Source organism: Lampris incognitus, chromosome 15 (genome assembly GCF_029633865.1).
Source record: "Lampris incognitus isolate fLamInc1 chromosome 15, fLamInc1.hap2, whole genome shotgun sequence".
Classification (NCBI taxonomy): Eukaryota; Metazoa; Chordata; class Actinopteri; order Lampriformes; family Lampridae; genus Lampris; species Lampris incognitus.
Window position 1 is genome coordinate 38,227,140 of NC_079225.1, and position 22,869 is coordinate 38,250,008.

Genomic DNA, 22,869 nt, shown 5'->3' on the forward strand with positions numbered 1-22,869 from the left:
TGCAATACTGAACTGGGGGACCGGTCTCACGTTGTCTAGGCACTGGTTGACCAAAATTAATTTTGGCCTACTTCCTGAGGTCCATAGATCAGGAAACAATGTGTGAGAGTAACAGTAATGTATGACGCAGCATTTCAAAATTATTCATGTACATAAATTCATTTGCATCCCACGCTGATTCACATTACTTGTACGCCTCTGGTAGCTTGTAATTTCATAAGCTTACCACAGGGTGTCAGCAGACTACATCCAATCAATACACAGAAACTCCGTTTGGGGCATAACTCTTAAATGGGTGCGTTTCTTAATAATTAATAAAATACAGTGCAGTAGTATACAGTGCAACCAGAAAAAAGACCCTAAGCCAAAGAATGATCCATATGATGAGATGGAGATAGTTTTGGTCTTTTACATGCAGGAAAGGTTGTACTTTGTCTTTTTATAAGTATTTCCTGCTCTCTTCTTTCCCCAATTTTTTAAATTTTTAATCTCTATTTAATCAGTTATTTTGATTTACAAAGATGGCTTGGGTATAGTTAACAGTGGCAATGTCTACTTCGTCATCTGAACCACAGTGTGATTCAATATAAGGTCAAACAAATGTCACTCTACTCATCAGCGGTTAAAGCCACAATCTTTGGGTGTCCAGGTTGCGTAGGGGTCTATTCCATTGCCTACCAACATGGGGATCGCCGGTTCGAATCCCGACGTCAACTCCGGCTTGGTTGGGAGTCATTATAATAGTAATACCAATAGACTTTGTTTGTATAGCACCTTTCATACATAAAATGCAGCTCCAAGTGCTTTACATTAAAAACAAGAGAAACAATAAAAATCAAACAACAATACAGATAAAATAAGTTAAAGGTAATAAAACACAGACCTAGGCAAAACACATAAAACAAGGCAAGAAATAAAAACACAGTACAAGATAAAAAAATAAGAGTAAAAGAAACAAAATGGAAGTAATTAAAAGCAAGAGCATAAAAATGGGTCTTGAGCCGATTTAAAACTATCTATGGATGTTGTTCTCTTATTTGTTGGGGGAGTCTATTCCAAGCCGTTGGTGCATAAAAGCAAAATGCTGCTTCGCCATACTTTTTGTAGTTCATTCTAGGAACATTTAGCAGGCCAGCACCAGAGGATCTACGAGAGCGGCTCGGAACATAATCAGATAAGCAGTCAGATAGGTATGAGGGTGCTAAACCATGTAGAGCTTTAAACACAAGTAAAAGAATTTTAAAATCAATCCTCAGTGCTACTGGAAGCCAGTGTAAAGATGTTAAAACTGCGGTAATGTCATCTCTCATCCTGGTTTTTGTTATGATCCTTGCTACCGCATTCTGTACTAGTTGCAGCCTGTCGATACTTTTTTGGGTAAACCAGTAAGAAGTGCATTGCAATAGTCTAGACGCAAAGAGATAAAAGCATGCGTCACCTTTTTGGTGTCTTCTAGGGAGAGGTAGGGTCTAATTCTAGCAATATTTTTAGGTGAAAAGAGGCAACCTTTGAAGATTGTTGATATGTGATTTAAAATCCAACTCAGAGTCAATGATGACACCCAGGTTTTTTACTACAGTCTTATTCAGTACAACCAGACTTCCCATTCTACTTGATATAATTCCTCTCTGTGCATTAGTGACTATAATGAGAATTTCTGTCTTATCGTCGTTCAATTTAAGAACATTTTCACTCTTCCATTGTTTAATACTAGAGAGACAATTCATCAAGGGATTGAGAGCATTGAGGTCATCTGGTGCTACAGATAAATATAACTGAGTATCATCAGCATAAAAATGGAAATTCACTCCATGATCACAGATAATTTTCCCAAGCGGTAGCAGGTACAGGCAGAACAATAAAGGACCAAGAATGGAACCCTGCGGAATACCTGAGAAAATTACATGTTTGTCTGAGACATGGTCAGAAAGACTAACAAAATAGCTTCTGCCAGTGAGATATGTGTAGAACCACGATAGGGCAGTGCCTGAAAGGCCAATCCAATTCTCAAGGCGGTCTAAAAGTATATCACGATCAACTGTATCGAAGGCAGCCGTCAGATCAAGGAGTAAAAGAATGGAAACATTTTTATTATCAGCGCTCACTCTGAGATCGTTGACTACTTTTACAAGCGCTGTTTCAACACTGTGTCCTTTTCTAAAACCGGTCCTTACAGAGAACCCAATTGGCCGTGCTTGTGGGTGGAAGCCGATGTGGGTATGTGTCCTGGTCGATGTGCTAACGTCTCCTCTGGTCGGTCGGGGTGCCTGTTCGGGGGGGAGGGGGAACTGGGGGAATAGCATGATCCTCCCATGCGCTACGTCCCCCTGGCGAAAGTCGTCACCGTCAGGTGAAAAGAAGTGGCATGTATCGGAGGAGGCATGTGGTAGTCTGCAGCCCTCCCCAGATCGGCAGAGGGGGTGGAGCAGCAACCGGGACGGCTCAGGTGAGTGGGGAAATTGGCCGGATACAATTGGGGGGGGGGGGCTTCAATCCTTAAAATATATACATACGAAAAAAATGGTCATTTTTGATACTTTCTATCACTGAGCTAATCCTCGAATATCCAGATCATGAGTGTATTTGCAAATGCACGTTTTAAAGGTTACGTAGTCAAAGAAGGTTGAGTCAGTTCATCTGCATACAACGTTTATTGATAGATGGACAGATACGTGTCACCACTCAGCTAAGTGACATCATCAGTCTAAACTGACTGCGGGCATCACCACCCCTCATAAACACAGTACTACACAGTGTCACTTAGCTGAGTGATGAAATGTGTCTGCCAATAAACGTTGTATCCAGATGAACTGATTCAACCTTCTTTGATTTCCTTACCTGGATTATTGAGTATGCACCAAGATACTGTCAGGAAGGTTTTCCTGGAAGAAATGACAGGGCACATAGCATTATGGCTGCCCCGTAGCAGTCAAAGTGGAAGTGGATGAAGGCAGGTAATGGTGAATATGAAGACGTGAAATTGTTGCAGCAACCAAGCAAATTTGATAGACCGAGTTCTTAGAAGATCGGTACAGCTAGAAGAATTAAGATTAGAGTGAACTGCAAAATTTCAGTTTCCTTTATTAATCCCCTTGCCCTTGGGGAAATTCATTTACTGCAAATTAACCTGAGGGGATGAATAAAGTATTCTGATTCTGATAGGTGTGATCTATGTAGCTAGGAGCAGTGGGCCGCCGCCTTCAATGCTGTGCCCGGGGACCAACTCCAGTTCTTTTCTCATTGCCTTGCTCAGGGGCACAGACAGGAGTATTAACCCTAACATGCATGTTTTTTTTGATGGTGGGTGAAATTAGAGCACCCGGAGAAAAGCCACCGCAGACACAGGGAACATGTAAACTCCACACAGAGGACAACCCCCCCCAAAGTTGGACAACCCCGGGGGTTGAACCCAGGACCATCTTGCTGTGAGGCGACAGCACTAACCACTGGGCCACTGTGCCTCCCCTAAAAATAAAGAAGACAAAAATAGTTGCAGCTTATCTTAAAAAACAGAAATCCCAGACGTTTATGCCGATGACGGCAAACTATTTGCTTATCTGTGGTTCCCATAAGCCCTTTGAATAGCCAGGCGTCCAGCCCATGTCACTTACACAAGGCACCACAATGAGCCATTCATTGCGTGTGGTGCGTCTATGGTCAGGCTCATCCGCACAAGATTTGTGTTTATATTGCCTATGACTGCATGTTGACACTTTGCTTAAGTGGGTACTATCAGGTTGGTTTCACCCACGACTAGTTCCTGTTTTGCAGTTCAATTAACCTATGTTGGAGATGAGTCAAGCATCGGCAATAATAGCAGGCTCTTTGCCGACTGCGGTCACACGAACAAGGAAGGCCTTCAGCAGCATATATCTGAGGTAATCTAACCCCCCCCCCCCACTCCATTTTTGTGTTTGCAATTCATGTGTTGGGGGAATATCACAATATCGATGTATAACATATACTAGTGCTATTTCTTGGGGACAGATGACTTCTTTCGAAGAGACTCGTCATGATAATGCAAACTAAAGGAGGCGATGAAAGGGAAGAGCCACTATAAAAGTTACAGAGGGCGCAGACAAAATCTTTGTAACACGTGAAACTGGACGTTATATGAAGTTAACTGTTTTTAAAGGGATTTTTCACCCATGCAAAAAAAGATTTTAAGATCTCATTTGTGCAAATATGAGAATATAATTTAAACCCTTGTTGGAAAAAATAGACAGACTTGCCGCAATGGGCGAGTTACACCTTGAAATTCCTGCTATTCTGCCCTTTTCTATTTTCTGTTGCTTTTTCACTGACAATTTTTTCCACCGATCATCCCCATTTCTCTCAGAGCGCTTTCTGGACTTTTTGGCATTTCTGTTAATTCCCTTTTTGTGGCCATTTAGACGTCAGAGTGATTGGTTGTGGTGTGGGCATGTAGGCACACCACATGGCCTATTGTTGATGAGCAGATGGGAGGGATCCTGCTACGATCTTTAGATCCAAATCAGCCCTCTCTGCCAACTGCTGCAGAATGCTCACTGCGTATGGGTTTTATTCTTAGCACCATTGAGTAGTCATTGCTCCGTGTGCGTTTGTGTTTCCATTTTGTGTGTGTGCATGTATGTGTGTGTGTAAAAGAGGGAGAGAAAGAGAAGAAAAACTTTGGACTCGAGAGGCTCGATCTACACAAATTTCGGCGTCAGTTGGCATCTGAAATTGCCCACTTGTACTAAGAAGCCACGCCAGTCGTTAACGAGCCAATAAGCAGGAAACTTTTCAGGGGAGCCCGGGCGAACATAAGACGGTGCCAGATGGGGTTTTGGCAAGTCTTCTTCCACCACCCATTCAACAAGTGTTATAAAAATCCAATCTGGGGAGTAGGATTAGAGGTTTGAGTCTATTCCCAAACCTAAATGGACCTACTACACTCCATTTATATGGGTTTGATTGTTGGGCCCTTTTATTTTTTTTGCTGAAGAGAAACAGAGAGATTCTATTGTTCCATCTGAGCCCCCCCCCTCCCTCAATTAGGCCTGTTTGCAGTGCAGTGACATGAAATTACAACTTTTACTCCCATGATGTTGGAGTAAAAGCATGGTTTACAAACAGCTGATGAAGCTCGGTGTTGGGCAGGTCCTGGACCTTCACAGGATTCTGACATGGCTGTTGGGGGAAGTGTGGTGGAAGTGACACCTCACAGCTAAAGCGGATGCAGGATCTAGCTCCTGAATTTAGATGCTAGTTGGCTAACATTGTCTTTGCAAGCCTGGGGGATTGTTTGTCGCAAGAGATGGGCAATAGATGGTCAGGGGGGAAGGAAGTACAAATACCCATCAGGCTTCTCTCCTGTCCATAAATAACTTGAGGGTTAAAACAAATCCACGAATGTGCATGAATACATTTGCGCGAACAAATATTTCCCAAACGAGTCCCCTGCTTCTATCTCAACCCTTCTGTGTGGGGTTTGGGTGTTCTCCGTACATTTGTGCGTGTTTCCCCCACAGTTCAAAGAGATGCATTTTAGGTGAAAAAGTGGAGCGAAAGAAGGAGCAAATGGCGTGAATGACATGGGGCGCTGCTCATCGCCTGGGCATCGCAGTGGAGCCAAGTGACAAATATCTGTCATAACAAATTAATCAGTGAATTACGACTTCACTGATGTTTTGGCCTGGTCCAAGACATTGTTCTTTTTATTCATTTATTCTATTTGAAGCAAGTTGTAAATTTTCACACCACCTCAACTCACGCTGCCATTTTAGTCTTTATATGTACAGGAACTATATGGGATACATAACATGAGATATCTATCCCAGTATCTATTATGCACTGTATAACCCAACAATTCGGCAAGATAATAAGGGGTATGGCAGACACCAGCTCAGTGTACAAATCATGTATTGACGCCGTTATGATTCTGTATTTCAGTTGCTGCAATTATCAAATACAACTTACAACGAGACAGCATGAAGGTTGGCGTCTTGCTGATGAACATATTCACTGTGTGTGTGTGTGTGTGTGTGTGTGTGTGTGTGTGTGTGTGTGTGTGTGTGTGTGTGTGTGTGTGTGTGTGTGTGTGTGTGTGTGTAGATTGTGTGCAGAATGAGTTTTGGTGCCTTTTCAATAAAAGAAAGGTTTCTGATAATCTCAAAGTCAGCTTGCTGCCAAGACATAACGACGACTTCTATTCTAACAACACAGCACAACACAACACAACACAACACAACACAACACAACACAAACAGTTAAGGTCACTGCACCCCTGAATGTTGCTTGATAAGTCAGTACGAGATCACACTAAAATCAAATGTCACTGTATTCAGGGAAAACTGACCCATGAAGTAAGTGAATGTAGTTTCTAATTCTCTCTCTCTCCCCCCCCCCTCTCTCTCCCTCTCCCTCTCTCCTGCTGAGTAGGCTAATTATACAGAGGGGGATTAACATTCCATTAAGCGTTCCTCTCGCGGGACCGTCCGGCGTGAAACATCGCGAAGTTTCCCTGTTTTGTATTTTTGGTGGCAACGGGCAGCCAGCAGCAGCAGCAGCAGCAACAGGGTAGAGGCAAGTCCAAGAAAGGTGGAGACTCCTGGTTGAACTTCCTGCGCAAATAATCTTGAAGCCGCCGCCGAGGCAGATCTCTGGAGAGGCTGCCTGTCGTGTGTTGTTGCGCAAGGACGAATGGATACACGACGCAGCTCGCTCGCGTGCTGGCTGTGAATTCGAGAACGAGCGAGTTTTAACGCGTTAAACAAACACCCACCTGGCCGGCGGCTCGCGAGCGCGGAGGCTGCTGGATAGGAGATTCCCGACCTTTGATAGCGAGGCGGTGCGGACCGAGAAAGGACTGGTGGGATGGGTGAGTTTTCCGTGATGTGGCGTCCGCCGTGTGATTGGCTTTATTCTCTCTAGACTTGTTTTCTCCCCCCCCAAGCACGTTGGACACACGACGAGTACCAAGTGACGGCGTCATCGCGTCCGCTCTCGGTGGGTTTTACTCCGCCAGCCAAGGCAGTTAAAAGTTGAGTTGGCTAGCAAGCTAGCTGGTTAGCTTAGCCAGCTAGCGCAGCCAGCTCGCGTCAGCTCCATCCCCTCGATCTGGCTGCAGTTCTAGCGCATGTTAACGTGAATCGTTCTTTACAAAACACAAAAAAACAAAGAGAGAGCTGGTAGCTAATGTCAGCATGGCCTTTTGGAAACGACTTTTTACCCCTGAACTTGTTTTGAGATTCTTCCCTAAGTCTCATGGGTAGATCTGTGCTCAGTAATGCGAAGGAAGGGACTGGCAGTAGTGAAGTTTTCTTACGTGAGCGGACCTGGCGTGTTGTCTCGCAAGGTGTGACGCCTGCTGCCCTCCGCCAGTAGTCATCCGCCGGTGTAAACAACATTTGGTCCACGACTGTCATTTGGGCCCATAACGAGAGTCGTGTTTGACATTCTTTCCATGTGACAATCTTGAGTTCCCACACCCAGGCTGCACCATATATGACCCAGCTTAGTCCTTGGTATTTAAAACTACCGATCTGGACCCAGAACGGGCCATGGTTTTTGTACATGCTGGCCTGTTTTCCCCATCAATCTATCTGACAAGGCTGTTAATGCATTTGACGAGCCAGGTGCATTGGTTGATGTATTGGGGTCCCCCCCCCTTCCCGTCCAAGCCTCTTCCTTTTTGAAGACTTGATCATGTGTTTTCCATGTTTTTTTTGGTAATTTCCTCATTGACTCGGCCATACACCAGGTTTAAGTCGATTTATGAGAAAGCCCGCGCCAAACAAAACATTGAGCAAGCGTGGAGTTGATCACAAACCACTTAACTGTACATTGAAACTAGCCTGTTGCATGGTAGTCGAGTTTTGCGGTTTCTGTGGCGGTGAGGTGCTATGTGAGGCTAATATGACCTTTGCTATGCTGTGGAACAGGTTTTTTGTTTAGCCCCACATAGTCCTCTTGTTTGTTGGCTTGCAGGGACTGCGCTGCTGAATGATCAAAATCAGTCACCTGACTTTGCTCCAAATATAGCCTTGGGAATCAGATAAATTTGGTGGTTAGACTTGTAGCTATACACACCATAAGATACTGATACCCGTGATACAAAAAGAATACGAATCTAATGAAGACGTTACCTTGAAGTGCAAAAACAGATTAGATAATAGGCTGTGGGCTCTTAACTTTGAGTGCCGGGGTGAATTTGGCTTCCCCCTGAGGCTTGGCACATTGAAACGTTAAGTCTGTATGTCATATGAGATTATAAGATGATGCAGAAGCAGACAAACTGTGCAACTAAACCCAACACAGCTCAAAAAAACAAGAACCAAAAGCATCATTTTACACAGATGCCATTATTATGTATTTGGACCCACAAGGATGGCAATTTGATTTTCACATTGAGTTAATAAAGGCTGTATTGGACCCATCATGTGTTGATGAGCCATCGTATGCCTTTTCTTCAGAGGTAGCTGGCTGCAGAAGATGCCTCAGCTGTGCTTGAACATGTCCTAAATTGTGCAAGTTGAGCCCATCACATCTATGGTTGTTATTTTCTATTTATGTTTGGGGTACATGCAACTTTCTATTGGATTATATTACCTATATTATATTCCAAAATGAACCTTCACCGGGCTGCAGATCTCAAATGGAAGAATTTTGACTATGTAGAATGTTACCTACATGTTTTGGCCTTGTGGTGTTTCCATATGTTTCATCCATTGTGTGTATGTGAGGTGTGGTTGGGTTGCTCCCCTTTGCCAACACTAATAAATTGTATGGCTCATCCTAAAATTGACTTGCCTCTGTCGACCAGGGACATCTTAGGATACAACAGAGCCCCATCTCTTTTGAGGAGTAGATGGATATTTGCCAAATTCTTTTGCAGAGTAAACAAACTTTTAATCCACGACCAAAACTGACCAGCATTTGGTTAAGAGACCAGGGTTGACTTTGCACCAGGGTTCCTTTGAAGCTTTAGACCAAGGCGAGCAAGCCCCCTATAACTAGCCAAGTGGCTGGAGGGGGTCTGGTGGTCTGTTCTGTTTTTTTTTTTTGGTTTTTTTTTTTGGGTGATATGTTGGATATATATGTTTTTGTAGTTTAGTTATGTGTTTTTGTCTTTGTGTTGCACTGCTGTGGGCTGAGGGAAATGATGTTTTGTTTCATTTCATGTACGCAAGTGCATGAAGTGAAATGACAAATGAATGTTCCTGATGTTACTGATTTAACAGTTACTGTTTCCTTATAATGTTGGCTGATGGTCTGTTGGGTATTTTCTCCAAGCCTCAGCCCTTTCAGGAATTGTGTGTGTGTGTGTGTGTGTGTGTGTGTGTGTGTGTGTGTGTGTGTGTGTGTGCGCGCGCGCGCGCGCGCGCGCTGTTTTTCACTATATTTTTCTTAGGGCATTGCAGTAGTTTTGGAAACTCAAAAACGTCTTGCAAACTTTGCAAGAAGAGACATATTTTCGTTCGCCACATATTTACTGGAAAAGACCTTACCAAGAAATATGAGGGGATGACATTTTTCATAAAACAAGATAATTCAAAACTGATAAATATCCTAGCTGTATCAGATGGCTCAAATAAAACTTGATCCTTTATGAATTTGTCCTTTGACTCTGAATGATATATCTTCAGCCTTTCAAATAAAAGACAACTGAGCCAAAATCAAATTCATCCTTTCAGTCACTGAGACAATAAAAAAAAAAATCCTAGTAAAGTTTGTGAATTTAAACTCCAGGGAATTTATTGACTTTTATTCAACACCATATAAACATCCTTTTACTGTAATAATAATAATAATAATAATAAAAACTCTATACACAAGATTACTAAATGTTACAAAAGGGAGTTCCTCAATAACTCAAATATTTAAAAACAGTCCGGTGCAAAAAGCAACCTGAAAATTCATTAGACGTTACCTTCTCTGTAACCAAGCCAAGACCGACTCTAGCAGGGCCCAGGGCAGCCCTCTTAAACCAGTAGCCCTGCCCACCAGGCTCAATAATTACATAAATGAAATACAATTAACCCATTTTCCCACCCAATAAAGCATCCACAGCTTCTTAAACCCAAATATATTTTAGACAAGGATTATCTCTATTGAGGCGGTGTGGATAATGGATGGATTATCTATATTTTCATAAACATTCTCCTCGAGCCAAAACAAGACGTGCAGCAAGAATGGAACATTACAAACCAGAAACACAACCATGCGGCCGTGAAAGCGTGCAAGAACATATTATTTAACAGAGGGAAACATTACGCCCCTGTTTTACCGACCAAACTCATGGATGGGAGACGGCGGGGGGAACATGCAACGCACTGCAACAAATGGTAAGCGAATAAAACGTTTGTGTGGGTGTATGGATAAATGAAAATAGAACTACCAGGTGTGCACCCTTGGTCACTACTGAAATGGAGACGGAAAGAGGGATGGTAGCGAGGTTTATTAACTACTTAGAGGGAATGAAAGGGAGCTTGTGTGTGTGTGTGTGTGTGTGTGTGTGTGTGTGTGTGTGTGGGTAGCGTGCACACCCCAATTAATTGTGGAAAGCATAAGTAAATCATCCGGCTATAAACGGTATGAAACATTCCTTATACAGTAGTTAGTTCTATTTAAGTGACTGCCCGTCCGACTGAAAATGAGATATTTATACATGGCTTTCATTCATTTCCTTCTTTATGACATCATAGTTCCTTGACACGCCTCTGTTTAATGCTCGTTATTTAGTCCGTGCTATGCAATACTTGGTAGCATACCTGGTGTGTCTGTCATCTGCTAGACATGAATTGCCTGTTTCAAATCCAGAATATCTAACCTCTCACACACACCATGCTAAATGCCAAAGAGGGCTATAGGAATCAGGAACACTTTGTCATTTCATGTACTTCACTGCAATTTGCTTTTTTTGTGCATTCTTTCAATGCAATAGGCTTTTTGTTTACTGAATGAAGAAATGCATTATGTACAGCATATTATGCCTTCATGTCATAAGAATGCATTATTACAGTCTTGTGAATAGCAGGCAAAAAAAATAAGCCAGTCTAGCTCTCAAGACACAGTTTCAGTTAAGCATGGCCTGACAGGTCTTTGGCATTTTTAAGCCAAAGGTGGGCCTCTGTTCAATCGTAGATGGCAGGTTTTTTTGTCATGATCGCCAGTGGGCTTGTCAGAACTCCCCAGTCTAGCGCTGTGGTGCATGTTACTCTGGGAATCTTTGGGAATCTCACGATTTGGTTCGATTTTTATTCTAGGGGTCACGATTCGATTCAAAATTGATTTTCAGTTCAAAAGGACTCCCGATTCAAAACCGATTCTAGATTTGGTACATAGGGGAGCTAATTGCGGGAGGCACGGTGGCGCAGTCGTTAGTGCGGTCGCCTCACAGCAAGAAGGTCCTGGGTTCGAGCCCGGGGGTAGTTCAACCTTGAGGGGGGGTAGTCCTGGGTTGTCCTCTGTGTGGAGCTTGCACGTTCTCCCCGTGTCTACGTGGGTTTCCTCCGGGTGCTCCGGTTTCCTCCCACAGTCCAGACATGTAGGTCAGGTGAATCGGCCGTACTTGTTGCCCTTAGGTATGACTCTGTGTGTGTGTGTGTGTGTGTGTGTGTGTGTGTGTGTGTGTGTGTGTGTGATGGTCTGGCGGCCTGTCCAGGGTGTCTCCCCACCTGCCGCCCAGTGACTGCTGGGATAGCCTCCAGCATCCCCACGACTCTGAAAGCAGGATAAGCGGTTCGGCTAATGGATGGATGGATGGATGCTAATTTCAGGACCTACTCCAGTCTGCTGTGTGCTAAGGAAGGCGGTGTGGCAAATTATGGCACAGAAGCAGTGTGTATAGTTTTTACATTTGAAAAAGTTATATCAGTTGATTGCAATAGTGTGAACATACAAAGGCAAACCTAACCTTTCTCAGTAAAAAAAACCGACGTGATGGTATGTCGTACTTTGGCTCACTTGTCTGGATCATAAACCTAAAACCTTCATTATCGACTATGCTGTAGGGGTGCAGGTCTTTTGAAATGAAAGAGTAGATAGATCTAGTTGTTATTATTATTTGCCTGTTCAGAAGTGGCTGGGAGTTTGGTAAAGCGGTGCAGTGTGCGTTGTTTGTTTGTTGATGTTGCAAGGGAGTCGTTGTTCCATTTCTTTCAACTCTGGGTGATGGCGTACGACGTGAGACCTAACATGTGTAGTGTTCCCGAAATACTTAACTTATCGTTTTGCAAATCTTGCATATCGAATGAGTCATGTCAAGCTCCTTCTTCCCCGGGAGATTAAGTCCAAAATGTGCCCAAACGCTTGCCTTCAGTGATGGTGGGACTGGCTGAATTTGTCGCTGCTCCATTTTCACAAAGGCTACCAAGAGCTAACGCTAGCAGCGACTGGCTAGCCACTGTCGCCTTTTCCGGAAGCGGGAGCAGGTGCGCGGCAAGTCCACATTGCCAGCAGCGAGGAAGCTACTTAAGACCGAGGGAAAAAAAAGGTCTTTAAAAATTGATTTTTGGAATTTGTGAATCTATTCAGAATCGTAGGAGATAAGGATCGTGGTTCTTACGTGACTCAAAAATCCCCCACCCCTCCTCGGTAAGCATGTGTACCCGAGAGTTGTTATCAACCACCCTGTTGGCCTAAGTCCTAAAAACAAAACGGACTTGGTGAGGATCGTAACAGCTCTCTCTTGCGCATACACTTTCCATGTCTCTTACGTTGATTGTGCCCTCCATATCAGCGACTTTGCAGATCAATGGGAAAGAATGCAGCTATGAGTTTCCTCTTTCCTGATTGAGAGAGAGAGAGAGAGAGAGAGAGAGAGAGAGAGAGAGAGAGAGAGAGAGCGAGAGAAACACTGACAGTGAGAGAGATTGATTTGTTAGGCTGTGGCGAATCTGTTCCTGGCACTCGGCTCGCCTGCGTGGCCTTGAGTATTTCTCTCTCTCTCTCTCTCTCTCTCTCTCTCTGTCTCTCCATCTTCCTTCCTCTGTCGCTTACTTTCTCTCTATCGCTCTCAGAGTAACTTCCTATCTCCCCCCCCCGTCCCTCTGCATCTCATGTGTCATATTACCCCGGCTGTCACTCCCTCCGTCACCGAGTTATGTAAGGCCCATGTTGGACCAGACCCCTCAGCAGGAAGTGCCGCGTGAGAAAGAGAGGAAACAATAACCCACTCGTCTGGAAGCCTGTTTCTCCTCCTTCCTGTTCCCTTGCGCTGAACTTTGACCGAAATGTCCTCAACCCATACACCAATCAGAGAAGCTCCTTAGACAAATTGTTGCCCAATCATAGAGCAACCGTAGAGGGCCATGTGTATAAAGTTACTTTTTTCTCTTTAAACAGAATGTGGGGAGCCAACTCACCTCAGTATTTGGCTGGACCGTAGCAGCGGGGCTGGCCCTACACATCCGGTAGGGAGTGAGTGAGTGATAAGAGTTTCACCATTGGTCGGATGGCTGAGTTGGAGTTTCCCCATTGGTCACCTGTCTTTCAAAAGGAAGAGGCGCAAACAGTTTTCTTCTTCTTATTATTTTTGTTTTTTGTTTTTTTAACCCCCCCCCCCCCCATTTTTTCTCCTCAATTGTACCCGGCCAATTACCCCACTCTTCTGAGCTGTCCTGGTCGCTGCTCCACCCCCTCCGCCGATCCAGGGAGGGCTGCAGACTACCACGTGTCTCCTCTGATACATGTGGAGTCGCCAGCCGCTTCTTTTCACCTGACAGGAGTTTTGCCAGGGGGACATAGCGCGTGGGAGGATCAAACTATTCCCCTCAGTTCCCCCTCCCCCCCCTGAACAGGCGCCCCAGCCGACCATTGGAGGTGCTAGTGCAGCAACCAGAACACACACCCAAATCCGGCTTCCCACCTGCAGACACGGCCAATTGTGTCTGTAGGACGCTCAGCCAAGCCGGAGATAACATGGGGATTCGATCCGACGATCCCCGTGTTTGTAGGCGACAGAATAGACGGCTACGATACCCAGACTCGCGGTGAACAGTTTTCTTTTACGTCATCGGCTGTTCACAGAACCGATGTCAAAACAGCTGCTTTTTTAACGTTGTTGCACAAAAACAGCCGTTTAATAAACGTAGTCGCAGTCAAGCCATACACTAGGTTTTAACCTAGTCTTGTTTTATTCAGTCAGACAATAGAAAAGCTGAGAGGGAGACAGAGTAGGGGGGGCACACGGGAGAGAAACTTCCTGACCGGAAATGAACCCAGGCCAGCGAGGTCACACCTGCGACTCCGGAGGTAACAGACACATCCGCTTAACTATCTCCTGACATGAGGACTGGGTTTGGAGTACCAGTACTGTTAGCGTGCCAGTACCAAAGTGGAGGAACTGACTCGATTGATGAGGTCTGAGCGAAGGGTGCTTCTTATTGGTGCCAAATGTTTCACAAGTGCGCGTAAGTAATTTCCCCCCCCCAGCGGATGATGCCATCAGTGAGGGGAGGCCATGCGTTGTCTCACAAAGGGGCTGATATGCAGATTTTTCCACAGAAAGTTTGCTAAAAGCCCGTGTCAATCAATAATTGCAGTCTTTCAAAGCCGTTAGTTAATGTACAGCATGCGGCTGTAATGCATATGATGTTTATATCTGGTTGTTACCAACAGTAAAGATAATTCTGTTTATCAAGTATGATGGTGTTGTTTATGTTTGGCAATTACCAGCATTAAAACATTTTCGTGCACCTTGACAAGAAAAAGGCACTGCTCAGCGGTCTTATCCGGCACCAGAATCGATAAGAGGTGCTGGAGTCACTGCCGACATGATTGAATTTGTATGACACCCAGCCCTGCTAAGTAGATATGCAGGGGTTGGTTTTGCTCTCTCTAATTACTACCACAGCTAATTTGACTAATTAGCTCGTTTTCAACAGAGAGGGCGGAACTAATTTGTCAGATCCGCCGGCTGAGTGTGGTTGTAATGAAAGCCTGTGCACTCATGGTTCTTAATGGCACATGAACTGGTGACCAGAGACTGTTCAAGTTGAGAGAGACGGAGATTTGTGAGTGTGAGTGGCTGGTGGCCAAGTGTTTTGCAGACTCTGTTTCCTAACTGAAGAAGTTTGTTGGTTTTGACACCCACACTACAATCCTAGCCCTCGACAGCCATGTGTCATGCCAAAAGGCCTCCAGGAAAGACACCGAGCCCCCTTCCTGTCTCTGACTGTTGCCCTGGATAAGCGTATCAAAATTATGGTTTATTTACGGCTGGACATTTCCTTTTGCCATGAATGTTGGCCTAGGTAGAATCTGGCCAAAACTAGCAGGCATTGAGGATGCAGTTTGTAAAAAGTACTCATGTTTTAGTCAGCCAGGGACTTAAGTTACCTGCCATCCTACAAAATACTTTCAATTTTTTCCTCCCTATTTTAAACTGTCAATCACTTACGATTTTTTGGGGTTTTTTTTTTCTACCCCCTTTCTTACCCCAATTGTATCCGGCCAATTACCCCACTTTTTTGAGCCATCTCGGTTGCTGCTCCACCCCCCTCTGCCGATCCGGGGAGGGCTGCAGGCTACCACATGCCTCCTCCCATACATGTGAAGTCGCCAGCTGCTTCTTTTCACCTGACAGTGAGGAGTTTCGCCAGGGGGACGTAGCATGTGGGAGGATCATACTGTCCCCCCCCCCAGTTCCCCCTCCCCTCGTGAACAGGCGCCCCGACCAACCAGAGGAGGTGCTACTGCAGTGAGCAGGACACATACCCACATCCGGCTTCCCACCCGCAGACACAGCCAATTGTGTCTGTAGGGACGCCCGACCAAGCCAGAGGTAACACGGGGATTCGAACCGGCGATCCCCGTGTTGGTAGGCAACGGAATAGAACTGTCAATCATTTCTTAAGAGGTGTTGCTGTTTTTTTTTAAAAACTGAGATGCTTGTCATGTGACCGTGTCGTTCAGTTTTTCACCAGACTGACTCCACATCTTGGTTCGGGAGCCTGAATGAATGCTGCATTGTGTTGGAGCGGTGCGCTGACGCTGAAGGGAGGAGAGGCGAAAGATAAACTATGCTCCTGATCGCAACAGGACTCCGAGCGAGTATGGGCACGGTGGAGGTATGTCAGATAAAGGAACACACGGAGTAGAATAACGGGACGTGGAGGTGAAGGAACCATATTCAGAAAACCGCAACTTCATGCCACTGTGAGGAGACCGTGCAGCGGCGCTGTCTTTTTCTTTTTTTTTGGCAAGGATGCAAATGGAGTTAATTCAATTTGGTTTAGGGAGGACCAACAGTAATTTAAAACATACGTGTATCTGTGCTGATCATTTCATAATCACGTATTTTGCCCATCATAGTGTATGAAAACAAAGAAAAAGTGTTTTCATATGCAAGTAATAATATAAACGTTCCAACTATTGAAAAGGAGCGGGAACAGGGAACTCTCATATATATATATATATATATATATATATATATATATATATATGTACATCATAGTATGACATGTGGGCGACCTAAAAGGAACCAACACGTGATCTGCAGTTTAAGACACGGGCGTTCTTAGTTTATTGGTTGCCGTCTGCCAAATTCTGTTGTAGTGCGTTGTCGTGCCTCTGGTTGATGACAAAAGCTGCCGGCTCACGTCGCAAACAGGATGCTAACCCCCTAATCTGCCGTTGCTGGAGAGCTCGTCGTTGGTTTTAGTCAGTGGACAGGAGGACTCATCGTTTTTTCAAATGCGTTTAGTAGGAGATGGTGTGCCACTGTCGCCGACATCACCACGTGCATCAGTGGCTGGACGGGCTTTTACCTGATTTTTCCACTGTAAAATCTCCAGTGTCCCTTCTATGTGTGTTGCCGACATATATAAGACTGTGAACGTACACCCACTCAAGATAAGCTAACCACGGCACTAGTTGGGGGCCAATCTTATCAAAAATACGAAGAGCCCAGCTGTAATGAAGTGCGAGGCACACGGATGATGCATGCTTGCAAACACTCACACACACATTAACACACCCATGCAAAGACTTGAGAAACCCGAGATACGGTGACCACAGAGAGAGAGAGAGAGAGAGAGAGAGAGAGAGAGAGAGAGAGAGAGAGAGAGAGAGAGAGAGAGAGAGAGCAGTCGAGCTCATAGCCCACAGCGCGACTCCCTGCCTGCTTGAGTTGTCCTCAGTCATTATGATGATGATCATCATCATCATCACCTCTCCCTCTCTCTCCCTCCCTCTCTCTCTCTCTCTCCCTCTCTCTCTCTCTCTCTCTCTCTTGCAACAAATATGTCAGGAATTCTCAGCTGCCTCTCCCTTAGGTGTTCTGCCACGTTGTTAATGCATCAGTTTCTAAAGGGAGTGTGTGATGGAGAGATAGTGAAATTCCTTACACGTGAGCACTCGTTTATTTCTCTCTTCCTTTACCCCCTCATTTTCCCATCTCAATCTATGATTTTTTTTTAAACAGTTCTCTCTGCTTAGCTGTTTGTGTGCATGGGTATGTGTTGGAGTCGAGCGCAGGAAGCCTAGGTCAGCTGCTGACTGGAGCCTGTTGTGCCTTACACTTGGAGGGCCAGGTAAAGTGCTGCAGGGCTAGGTAAAGTGCTGCAGGGCTAGGTAAAGTGGTGCAGGGCCAGGTAAAGTGGTGCAGGGCTAGGTAAAGTGCTGCAGGGCTAGGTAAAGTGGTGCAGGGCTAGGTAAAGTGCTGCAGGGCTAGGTAAAGTGCTGGAGGGCCAGGTAAAGTGCTGCAGGGCTAGGTAAAGTGGTGCAGGGCCAGGTAAAGTGGTGCAGGGCTAGGTAAAGTGCTGCAGGGCTAGGTAAAGTGCTGGAGGGCCAGGTAAAGTGCTGCAGGGCTAGGTAAAGCGGTGCAGGGCTAGGTAAAGTGGTGCAGGGCTAGGTAAAGCGGTGCAGGGCTAGGTAAAGTGCTGCAGGGCTAGGTAAAGTGCTGGAGGGCCAGGTAAAGTGCTGCAGGGCTAGGTAAAGTGCTGCAGGGCTAGGTAAAGTGGTGCAGGGCCAGGTAAAGTGCTGCAGGGCTAGGTAAAGTGCTGCAGGGCTAGGTAAAGTGGTGCAGGGCCAGGTAAAGTGCTGCAGGGCTAGGTAAAGTGCTGCAGGGCTAGGTAAAGTGCTGGAGGGCCAGGTAAAGTGCTGCAGGGCTAGGTAAAGTGGTGCAGGGCTAGGTAAAGTGGTGCAGGGCTAGGTAAAATGGTGCAGGGCTAGGTAAAGTGCTGCAGGGCTAGGTAAAGTGCTGGAGGGCCAGGTAAAGTGCTGCAGGGCTAGGTAAAGTGCTGCAGGGCTAGGTAAAGTGCTGCAGGGCTAGGTAAAGTGGTGCAGGGCTAGGTAAAGTGCTGCAGGGCTAGGTAAAGTGCTGCAGGGCTAGGTAAAGTGCTGCAGGGCCAGGTAAAGTGCTGCAGGGCTAGGTAAAGTGCTGCAGGGCTAGGTAAAGTGGTGCAGGGCTAGGTAAAGTGCTGCAGGGCTAGGTAAAGCGGTGCAGGGCTAGGTAAAGTGCTGCAGGGCTAGGTAAAGTGCTGGAGGGCCAGGTAAAGTGCTGCAGGGCTAGGTAAAGCGGTGCAGGGCTAGGTAAAGTGCTGGAGGGCCAGGTAAAGTGCTGGAGGGCCAGGTAAAGTGCTGCAGGGCTGGCCAAGCTACCGGGGAGAAAATGTGACATTTACAGGGAGACGGTGCATGGTTGGGATTGTACTTCGAGGTTAAAATGAGAATTGATGTTGGGCTGGCCGTGTGCTGGCTGGCAGGATGCCAAGCTGGCCAAGTCACTTGTGAGGACCTCCGAAACTGGAGGTCCCTCAGTTTGGCCAGACCTGCTGAAGTGTCCTTGAGCAAGATACTATGTAACTCCTACCTTTAGTTTACTCGCGGAGCGTATCATGTCGTAGCCCAAGGTTAACTTTCCGCAGGTCTGAGATTGTGTTCAGTGTCGTCAGTTTAGGAGTCGGCATGTGTTTAGTGTGCGTGAGGTTGTGGATGCCCTCTCTCTACTGGCATTTCTGCATTCTAGTCAGTCTGTGGGGGTTTTAACTCGAGCTTTTTATGTTAACAAAATTGGGTTGCTGTTGGGTTTGGATATGGGGCCGTTGTGAGACGCAAATGCCAGGGCCATTTTTTGATCCCTGTGTGTGTGTGTGTGTGTGTGTGTGTGTGTGTGTGTGTGTGTGTGTGTGTGTGTGTGTGTGTGTGTGTGTGTGTGTGTGTGTGTGTGTGTGTGTGGTGGCTGCCAGTGAGAGTAGCAGCTTGATTAGAGGCTGCCTGGCTGAGAGTCACAGTGTGCAGTGATGACACGGTGACAATACGGCCCTCTTTAAAGCCAACACGAGGGGGAAGAGCCCCCCTGCTTTAAAGCACATGTTCACTCTTTCTGAACGGAGGCCTCATTAAAGCTTCATTTGTAATCGTACACGTGAAGAAACTCACTAATGGCTTTCATTATAAACCGGTGGACTTGGGCAAAGAGGAGCTAGCATGACGTCTTGGTCAGATTAGTTTGTCTCCTGTTAATTTGGCTTAAAAGGCAGGTGGCGTCCCAGCAACGGTAACACATTTACTGCACACCAAGGAGAAAAATGCGTGGCCGTGTTTTCATCAAAATGTTAAGCAAACTTTAACTGAACATTTGAAGAAAAAAAAAAGGCTAAAATTGAAATACACATCAGGTGTGTAGCTAAGCCCTCCCTGTGCACGGGGAAAATACTCAAGAAAAAAACAAAGGGGTGGACAAGAATTCATCCCCTGGCTATCGGGGAGAAATCTGAAATTTCCTTCTCTAATTATCACATCATTAGTTTTCTTATATGTCAACATTTTCACCTCAGTTTATGTGTAAACCATTTTGCTGCATTTTAGAGGGATTTTCCCCCCTCATGCTTTGGTAAATTTCATTCGATGTTGTGCGTAAAAAATAGCTAGATGAAAACTACTGACCATCAGGAGTAAAGGGAAATGTGATCATCTCATTCTACCAGTGTTATGTTGCTCTGGACAAGAACGATAGCGAAATCACTTACCCCCCCCGATTTTCCCCACTTGTACTTAGCCAATTACCCCACTCTTCTGAGCCATTCCGGTCGCTGCTCCACCCCCTCTGCCAATCCGGGGAGAGCCTCAGATCGCCACATGTCTCCCCTGATACATGGGGAGTTGCCAGCCACTTCTTTTCACCTGACAGTGAGGAGTTTCGCCAGGGGGATGAAGCACGTGGGAGGATCACGCTATTCCCCCCAGTTCCCCTTCCCCCCCTGAACAGGTGCCCTGACCGACCAGAGGAGGCTCTAGTGCAGCAACCAGGACACATACCCACATCCGGCTTCCCACCCATAGACACGGCCAATTGTGTCTGTCGGGACACCCGACTAAGCCGGAGGTAACATGGGGATTCAAACCGGCGAGCTCTGTGTAGGTAGGCAGCGGAATAGACCGCCACGCCACCCGGGCACCCCATCCCTTAACTTTAAACAAAAACAAAACAAAAAACTTGACTCCCTGGCACCTTATGTCCCTCACCATTCATTCACACTGCATGCATCTTCAGAGACCAGTCAGTTCAAGTCTGTTTAGGCTCATGGCCTTGCCCGGATCTAGTCCAACCTTGTCCTTTGTGATTTATGCATCACTGTAGCTGCTTGTATCCTGAACCTGAGATAAGAGTCCCTGCCACCTCATGGACCATAGTGAGAGCTGGGGCCCGAGCACAGCATCCTGGGTTTTTCTCCCTACTTTGGATTCTTAGACAACAATGTCAGAGAGAGACCCGCATAGTCATTTGCCATCTCATGAGTCAGACCCTGCTCTAATGTAGACACCATGTCAGTCACCAAACTGTTTAGGCTAGAGGATAGAAGTGCTCGTATCTGTTCTCTCATGTCATATCTGCTGTTATTCCCCCACACTGTGTTTTGAGTCATGCATGTTGTCTTGTCAAAATGCACGATGTAGCGACGTTGCTTTTAGCCATTTCTGTTGTGCCTCTTCCGACGTCTGTACACACAAGTCCAACAGCTCTGTGCTCGGCTGTTGCTGTTCCCGCAAGAAGGGTCTGTCTGCGGACTGCAAGACAGGGGCAGAACATGTACGGACGTAACTTGTAGCAGGACTCCCATCACCTGCCCTGACTGTAACCTCCCAACCCTAACCTCAGCATGGGGTTGGGGTGGGGGGGTTTCTTGCAGTCTGTAGACAGATACTGTTGGTTCCTTCCCACAGGTTCACATGGTTCTCCATCTTTCAAACGTCACATATAGAAACTTGGAATTTAGATGATCAAAATGGTACCTGGAAATTAAGGCGTCTCCAGACAAAGTTAGCATTGCAGAACAGTGTACATGATGTAATTATGAAGTTTGTGGTAGGAATAGTAAAATCACTTATTTTGAGTCATTATTTCTGCCAGGCAGTAGCCTGGAGGGCTACCGTTAGTGCAAAGTAAAGTGCAGTGTAAATGTGCACTGAAAAAGTAACTTACAGGTAGTGTGACCAAGTTTTTCCCAAGTGCAGATGGTGTGACTGCAGCCCGCTATGCGGCAGTGCCATAGTCTCCAGTGTTAAAACTTGGCTGCAAAAATACAGTTTCAGGAGCAGGATTAATCACAATCACAGCTGGAAATCATCTCAGTAACTACAATAAAAAAAATTTCCCATGGCTAAGCTGTGTTCTTGCCATTGTTTTATGAATGAATGAAAGTCAGTCAGCAGAGCAGCCATTGATTTATTCACCTTTAATTTTATATCATGAAAACAGCGACGGTTAAACACAATTGACGTCTTTAATAAGGGCTTTGAAATTATGATAGCCTGATCTCTGTCATACCATGTCAGACTTGGTCGCTTTTGTGCAAGGGTCTGCCTAGGAGGCTGCACATCTACAGACTGACAGGTAAAACATTTTTGTTAGGTAGATTTTTAGCCCCCCCCCCACCCATATTTCCTGTTCAGTCAACTTGGGTGCTGCGCAGAAGTCTTATAATGGCAGGAAAAACACTGTTTTTTCTGTCCGTGTGTGTGTGCATTTCCCTTATCTCCCGGTAGGTGAAAAAAGGGTGGTTTGTTGCCAAGTCCAAGCACTGGAGAAGGGGAGACGCGTACGCCTGGCGGAGATCTGGACTGTGCTGAGTGCACTGAAAAAATTTGAATCAGTTCATCTGGACACGACGGTTATTGGCAGGTATGTTTCACAAGTGACCTCTTCAGTCTAAGCTGACTGCAGGTATCCCCACCCCTTATAAACAATACAGTTGCATAACGACCAAAACCAATGATCAGTTCATATGCAAATATGGGCGTGACCATTAACTAGAGTTTCAATGGCCATATGTACTATTCACAGAGGATTTGGGAATGTTTGCAATCACAGCATTGTAAGATGGCGACCGATGTACTCTTAGCCCCCCACCCTGGGGTTCAGGGATGGTCATTCCCTCTTCACATAGATGGCCTCTTTGACTCCCTGTTCAAACCAGCGTTCCTCCCTATCAAGGATGTGCACACCCTCATCCTCGAAAGAGTGGCCATTGGCCTGTAGATGGGTGTGGACTGTGGAGTCCTGGTCTGACGTGTTAGCTCTCCTGTGTTGTGTCATCCTCTTGGCCAGCGTCTGTTTAGTTTCCCTAATGTACAAGTCACGGCAATCCTCCTGGCACTTAACAGTGGTCCCTCGGCACAAACAGGTCCCCCGGCACAAACAGAGCAATATAGTGTATGACTATATTACTCTGTTTGTGCCGGGGAACCCGATCCTTAGGGTGGACCAATTTCTGGTGCAGTGTGTTTTGGGATTTGAAAGCAACTTGACCTGGAGTGTTTGGAAAATACATGTCTCAACTGTTCCGACACTCCGGCCACATATGGGATATGTAAATCTGTCGCCCTCTTACAATGCTGTGATTGCAAACGTTCCCAAATCCTCTGTGAATAGTACACATGACCATCAAAGCTCTAGTT

The 22,869-nt window shown here is 45.8% G+C and overlaps 1 protein-coding gene across 1 annotated transcript in view; it reads left to right on the forward strand.

The window, feature by feature from the left end:
- The first annotated feature begins 6,572 nt into the window (after positions 1 to 6,572).
- cd2ap (CD2-associated protein) overlaps positions 6,573 to 22,869 on the forward strand; it is a 124,936-nt gene continuing 108,639 nt past the window's right edge. Inside the window, exon 1 of the mRNA XM_056294305.1 lies at positions 6,573 to 6,844. Coding sequence (XP_056150280.1) covers positions 6,841 to 6,844 — 4 coding nt within the window. The 5' untranslated portion in view covers positions 6,573 to 6,840. The remainder of the gene's footprint in view (positions 6,845 to 22,869) is intronic.